The 6,782-nt window shown below is 34.3% G+C and overlaps 1 protein-coding gene and 1 pseudogene across 1 annotated transcript in view; both read left to right on the forward strand.

Moving 5' to 3' along the window:
• Nucleotides 1-103: 103 nt before the first annotated feature.
• LOC107707421 (NADH dehydrogenase [ubiquinone] 1 alpha subcomplex subunit 9, mitochondrial-like) lies at nt 104-4,437 on the forward strand (annotated as a pseudogene).
• A 1,129-nt stretch (nt 4,438-5,566) lies between these two features.
• Nucleotides 5,567-6,782, forward strand: part of LOC107707422 (probable polypeptide N-acetylgalactosaminyltransferase 8) — a 4,711-nt gene continuing 3,495 nt past the window's right edge. The window contains exons 1-2 of the mRNA XM_016511411.1: nt 5,567-5,741; nt 5,824-6,061. Coding sequence (XP_016366897.1) covers nt 5,567-5,741; nt 5,824-6,061 — 413 coding nt within the window. The remainder of the gene's footprint in view (nt 5,742-5,823; nt 6,062-6,782) is intronic.

Consider the following 6,782-nt stretch of genomic DNA (forward strand, 5'->3'; position numbering starts at 1 on the left):
AAAATTATACAAGAAAAAAATATCTTCCTATAAGTTCTTACCGTACCGTCCCTAAAATTCAGCTTTGGCGTTTTTCGGTTTGAGTTTGACCCTCCCCAGCTTACGTTCTCCGTGCTGACGGCCAGAATCATGGCGGTTGTCACTCTGATTTGCCGTCCTGCGGGTGTCCTTCCCAAGCTTTCAGGTGAGTTCATAGTTAGATTAGTTTACCATGCACACAGTGGGACTGTATATAAACACTATTATGGTTGAGGCTGTTAACAGAACGAATAATATAGCGATTAGATGATGTTTAAAGAAAGTCGTTGTCTTGTGTTTTGTGACCCCGGCTGCTGATGACACCAGGCCTCATTTATGCACTAGTACAGTTGCGATATATTACTGTTGTCAGAAATATGCTACTATGTCATTTAAAATTATAAACACGGGCAGATTTACTGAAAGATTTTATTTTGATTATTTTCAACTTAATGCAGTAATTGTGTGCTCTGTGCGGTGCAGCATAATCGGAGACTGTCTCAAAACATACCTAGAGAGAATTTATAGACATCACAAGTGCACCCAGAACGCTTCTTTTATTATTTTCTAATTCCTTTATACGTTCTGCAACCTTTATCATGTAATAAGGTTATGCTAAGTATTGTTATTCTGAAACTCGCACTACCCTATTAACCCTGTAAAGCCTGAATGTTGAAAAGCCAGAATTATTATTTTTTGAATACTTTTTGTAAAAGAAAATTTAAAAAAAACTTTGCATATCATATTGAAGTCATTGTTGTAGAAGGCATGTAGAACAGATTTTTCAGCTAAGTTTCGACTGTTGATCTTTTAGAGGCCTTAGAAATTCATGTATCAAATATTATACAGTAGGCTTTAGAGGGTTAAGATGCAGTTTTGTCAGAGTACTTGAATTATTTAAATAGACATATTTTGTTTTTATTTCTTCTGTCGTCAGGCACCTGCTCTCCAGTGTTGCTGGCGGCTGGTCCTGTGACCGTTCAGCACAGAAAGATCCATCATGCCGTGGTGCCCAGAGGAAAAGGAGGCCGCTCATCCTCCAGTGGAGTAGCTGCGACAGTGTTCGGAGCCACTGGCTTCCTGGGGAGATATGTTGTCAGCCGACTCGGTGAGTCATGATATTATTCATTGTAAAAACCAAAATGAGCCTCATTCACTTACAAGCCATCCATTGCTGTTTCATTGGTTTGAAAAGTTGTACGGGTTTGTTTTAGGACGTATGGGCTCCCAGATCGTGATTCCTCACCGATGTGACCAGTACGATCTCATGTACCTCAGACCTATGGGTGATATGGGCCAGATCATCTTTATGGTAAATGCACTCACCACCATTTGTGTTATATCCAGAGGAAGAGTTTCCCCTCTAATGAATGTGGCCTAAACTAATAAAATGCGTTAGGATGCTTTTACAGGAATGGGATGCAAGGGATAAGGAATCGATCAAAAGAGCAATTTCTCACTCCCAACGTGGTGACCAACCTTGTGGGAAGAGAGTGGGAGACCAGGTACTAGAAAGTAGGGATTTTAAAAATACAATTAAAAGAAATTCCATGTTTACTGTGCTTGTTTGTAGGGCTGAATGATTTGGCCAGAGTTTTGTGAATATATATCAATATGGCTATATAATAATAATAATAATAATACAATAATGATGGTAATAATATAAATATTACTAAATAAAATGTAAAAATGACTAAAAACAAAAAATATTACTATTGTAATAATTCACTGTAAACAAAAACAATCAAGTATTTAATAAAATATATTATTATAATAATTGTACTTTATTTTTTCATTTTATGGCTGTCTTAATTTCTTAATTTTCAAACATTAAACTTTTATTGATGAGCTGTTCATGTGTAGGAACACACTGCCATGCTTCACTCGAACTCATGCAGCACATATATTTATTTAATTAAACAGCAACCTTTGCAATTTGATAATCACGCACAAGTAATTTTGTCATTTCAGTTTTGATTTTGTTTCAAATTACTGTGCCAAAACATCAGAGCTTTACTATATCTCAAATGATCCTCAACCTGTCTAATGAACACAATTCTTCCTAAACTAAACAAAATTCTAACTTGGATACCACAAGGTGGTTTGTAGATGTATTCAAATAGATTATATTTCTATAAAACATGCTGTCTTTTTTCCCCTTTTAAAGGAACTACAAGTTTGAAGATGTCTTCGTCTCCATGCCCCAGCAGATCGCAAGGGCAGCACGTGAAGCCGGAATCAGAAAGTTCATACATACGTCCCACCTTAATGCAGATATCCGCAGCCCTTCCAAGTACCTAAGGAATAAGGTAAGGGTTTAATAATGTGGTAATATGCTTAATTAAAACCATGGGTGTGTCAATAGCCAATGATGTAGGTAGAGTCAATAATAATGCATTACAAAGGTAAAGTGGATAATTGCACAGTTGTTGTGTCATAACTGGTCATGTGTTTAACTCTTGCAGGCTGTAGGTGAGGCAGTGGTGTGGGAAGAGTTCCCTGATGCCATCATTATGAAACCCTCTGAGTGCTTCGGAAGAGAGGATAGATTCTTGAACCACTTTGCTAGTAGGTGTCTGATTATATCCTGAAATCAGTTACTGATTGTAACTATTAAAAATATGCCTTGTTGTATGTGTTTTGTGATGACAGAAGTAGAATTTGGTCTGTCTTAAAGGGACAGTTCACCCGTTTGTTAAATTGATATTTCCTGTAATTGTTGTTGTTTAGACATGCGTTGGTTTGGTAAAGCTGTTCCTCTTATTGCAATTGGCAAGAAGACCTTCAAACAGCCTGTTCATGTGAGTATCAACCAGACAAGATCACACAAGATCTTATGTAAATATTCATGGTCATGGTCTCTGATTATTTCAGATTAAAGATGCAATATTTTGCTTTTTTAAAGGTGGTGGATGTGGCCAAAGCCATCGTTAATGCCATCAAAGACCCCGATGCTAATGGGAAAACATATGCTTTAGTTGGGTAAGAACCGGTCCAATTTCTCCTTCACTGTCTTCTAATTTTGGAAAATTCACACTTTTCAATCTATGGTTTCTTATGTCTGAAACAATATGAATCTCTTGCTCCACAGGCCCAACCGGTATCTACTGCATGACTTGGTGGAGTACATATATGCTCTGTCCCACAGGCCATATTTGGCTTACCCCATACCTCGCCCTCTCTATCAGTAAGCATTTCCTAAAAAATCAATTTACATTACTTATCTTAAAGGTGAAGTATGCCACTAGTGTCACAGGTTTCTGCAGGTTTTATGAAGGTAAATTATAAGAGTTTTTAAGCCCAAGTAAAGAAAATGTAAGGAATAAGCTGGAACTGTATAATATACTTTAATATGGCCTCTAAATGTAAATGGCTTGTGTTAGCAACACTTCAGAGTTTGAAAGTACAACTTACAACAGATCTCCATTACTTAATTTAATTTACCATAAAAATGGCTTGAATACAACCACTAGAATATGGAATTATATCTATTACTGTACCTTCTGATCACACAACTTTTACATTTACTTAAGAAGCGAAATTACATAAAATAAGAAGTCTTGTTTTATTAGAAATGTATAAAAATGAAGTGAGTTTATGCCTAAAACTAGAACACATACCTGCCAAGTTGGAAAATCAACTAAATTCAAAGGGAAAACAAGTTTTTTTTATACCCCATTGACAAATGTTTGTTCTTGTTTTAAGCATAAACTCAGTTAACTTTGTTCAATTCTTCAGAAAACAAGACTTCATATGTTTAGTTTGTGTCTGAAGTAAATTTATCTTGATTTAAATATGTTTAGATATTTGTATTGGGAAACAAAACAAGAAATTCTGAGGAAGATATTAAATTTTTTTGCAGTGAATGCAACATTTAATGCCATGACTTTATGCCATGGATTAAGAGAATGTAGTTTGATAAAAATCATACAACCTTCACCTTTAACCTGACAATTTACAGAAGTTTACCTACTTTGGCAGCCACATATATTCCCTTTGTGTTCTTTGGTTTTAGCCTCATCGCAAGATTTTTTGAGATGAACCCTTTCGAGCCCTGGACGACCTGTGATAAAGTCGACCGGGTATGTGTTTCAGAGCATTACAAAATTATACATTTAGTATATTATCAAGAACGTAACAAATAAGGTTGAAACCCTCATTTATAGTTCCACACAACGGACATGAAGTACCCTGACCTCCCAGGACTGGAGGATTTGGGCATTACACCTTCCTCCATTGAGCAGAAGGCCATTGAAACCTTGCGTCGCCATCGCCGTTACCGCTACCTGGATGCTGAGCTCGGAGAGACCAAGGCTGCCAAAACAGTCAGCTATTAAACAAGAGATACCAGAACCTCTGCTGGTCCTCACGTGTTGTCTAGTTTCACTTTTTCTGTACATAAATAAAGATATTCAACCTATAGCTTTTGCATGTTTTTTTTCCTCTTCCGAGTGCAATGCATTTTCTTACATTTGCCCGACATAGAAAAAAATTACAGATGGGACAGATCTGATTTTTTAAAATGTTAAACGTTTTGTGAACAACATAGACACAAGAATTTATATTTAATATTCAGTGCCTTTAAGATTACTTGTGGTCTTGTATGCTAAGTTATAGGTGATTTACATATTCAGTAGAAATTAGCATTGATCACATGACTTTGTTTGCTAATGTCATTCTAAGGTGAAGGTCATGATATTCAATATATTATTTAATTCAAGAGTTTTGTTTTGTGTTGCTACATTCAACATTTCTTATTTTAAAAAAATTTTTTTAAGTAAATTTTACTAAAAAAATAGAAAGAAAATAACTTATTCAGCAAAGATACATTAAAATGGATCAAAAGTGACAGTAAGGCATTTGTATTACTACAAAAAAGTTAATTTTTCAAAGCCTTTCTAGTCTTTCTAACAAATACTGTTTTTCTGAACTTTCTATTCATCAAAGAATTCTGAAAAAAAATGTACCATGGTTTCCGCAAAAAAACAACGACTTTTCAACTTTGATAAATATTTCTTGAGAACTAAATCAGCATATTGAAATTATTTCTGGAGGATCATGTGACACTGAAGACTGGAGTAATGATCTTTAAAAAAGTTTTGCGTCACAGGAGTAAATTACATTTTAAAATATATTTAAATACAAAACTGCTGTTTGAAATTGTAATAATATTTCACAATATTATTGTTGTTTTTACTGTATTTTTTATCAAATTAATTCAGCTTTGGTTAGCATAAGAGACTTAATTTAAAAAAAAAACATTAAATAATCTTACCAACCCCAATTGGTTTATTATAGTATAACATTTTATATATATATATATATATATATATATCACTTCCTGTATCATATGTTAGACACTAATAGGTTCTTAAGAACTTTGACTTCTGACCAAACCAGCAATACTTTAACCACTCCTATATCTCATATCAGAGGTGTCTTGTGTAAATCAAAGTACACCTTTGTTGACAGTCCGCTTTATGTATAGGCATTGGTATACCTTCTTTGTTTTTTTCTTGTAAATCATGGCCACAAAGACATTGTGAAAATGAAGATTGCTGCAAGAGTCCTGTGTTTGTTAGTTATTGGTGTCGTAGTTTACAGTCTCGTGAACATGTCATTTATCAGACAGGAGAGGAATAATGACAACAGGTTGAAAAGGATAGAAGATCTGGAGGTTCTTGGAAGACTGAAGATCATTGAAAATCAAGTTTATAAAATAGGTGAGTTTGTGCTCATTATACATTCATTTTGAGAACATTTTGAAGTTTATCATTATCTCAATTTACATACTTTCATTTTCAGCCAAATTAATAGAGGTCAAAAATCAAGTCAAAGAGGCTGTTGTGGAACAGAAAATTACAAAGAAAACTGAGGTTAAGAAGTTGTATCCAAAATCACCTCTCTTCAGTTCATGGGGAGCTGAACTCACAGAAGAGGAGCAGATGGAAGCAGAGAGGCAGTTTCAAGAGTTCGGATACAATGTGTTCCTCAGTAACAGATTACCACTGAACAGAACAGTCCCTGATACTCGAGACATCAGGTAACTGCTTTACAACTGTTTTCTAGTTTAATATATATATTCTATTTTAAGGGGAGACACTGCAGGTAAAAACAATTTTCATGCACCTGTCAAGTTTGAGATTTTGGGCTTTTTGATTTTCCATAAAGTATTTTTTCAGACTAGTGGAAAGAAAACATCCAAAAGACACTGTTAAGTATTTATTTTATAGCACTTTATCTATTTGTGCCAATAGATTTCAATTACAATGCATATTTTTAAAGGCCGTTTTCTCAAAATGAGTTTTTTTCTCCTACACTGAGCCATAAATCTCCACTTCAAAATTAGCGCATATTTCATTAAATAATGACTCGTTTGCATATCTAAACCTAACATTTTAGAAAACTTTTTAGAAAAACTAACATTTAGTAATGCAAAAAGTGTTTGCAATTATCAATGTAATCAATCAGCTGGGTAAGTAAGGCGATAACTATTAGTTATTTCTTTTACCCTATTCACCTGCAGTGTCTCGCCTTCATTTATGCAATTTATTCCTCCTTTGATATACTGTATATATATATATATATATATATGTGTGATTAATGTCAAAATTAATAATAACAAGGGCTCTGACAAAAACTTTCTTTAAATGCTTTTAAATGATTTGATCGGCAAATCGGTTTTGAAAATGACCGATATTGATAACCTAGGGCTGGACAATAATTCAATATCAATATGTATCGCGATATAATTTTTTTCAATA

The sequence above is a fragment of the Sinocyclocheilus rhinocerous genome, unplaced genomic scaffold (assembly GCF_001515625.1).
Source record: "Sinocyclocheilus rhinocerous isolate Xijiao unplaced genomic scaffold, SAMN03320098_v1.1 scaffold534, whole genome shotgun sequence".
Classification (NCBI taxonomy): domain Eukaryota; kingdom Metazoa; phylum Chordata; class Actinopteri; order Cypriniformes; family Cyprinidae; genus Sinocyclocheilus; species Sinocyclocheilus rhinocerous.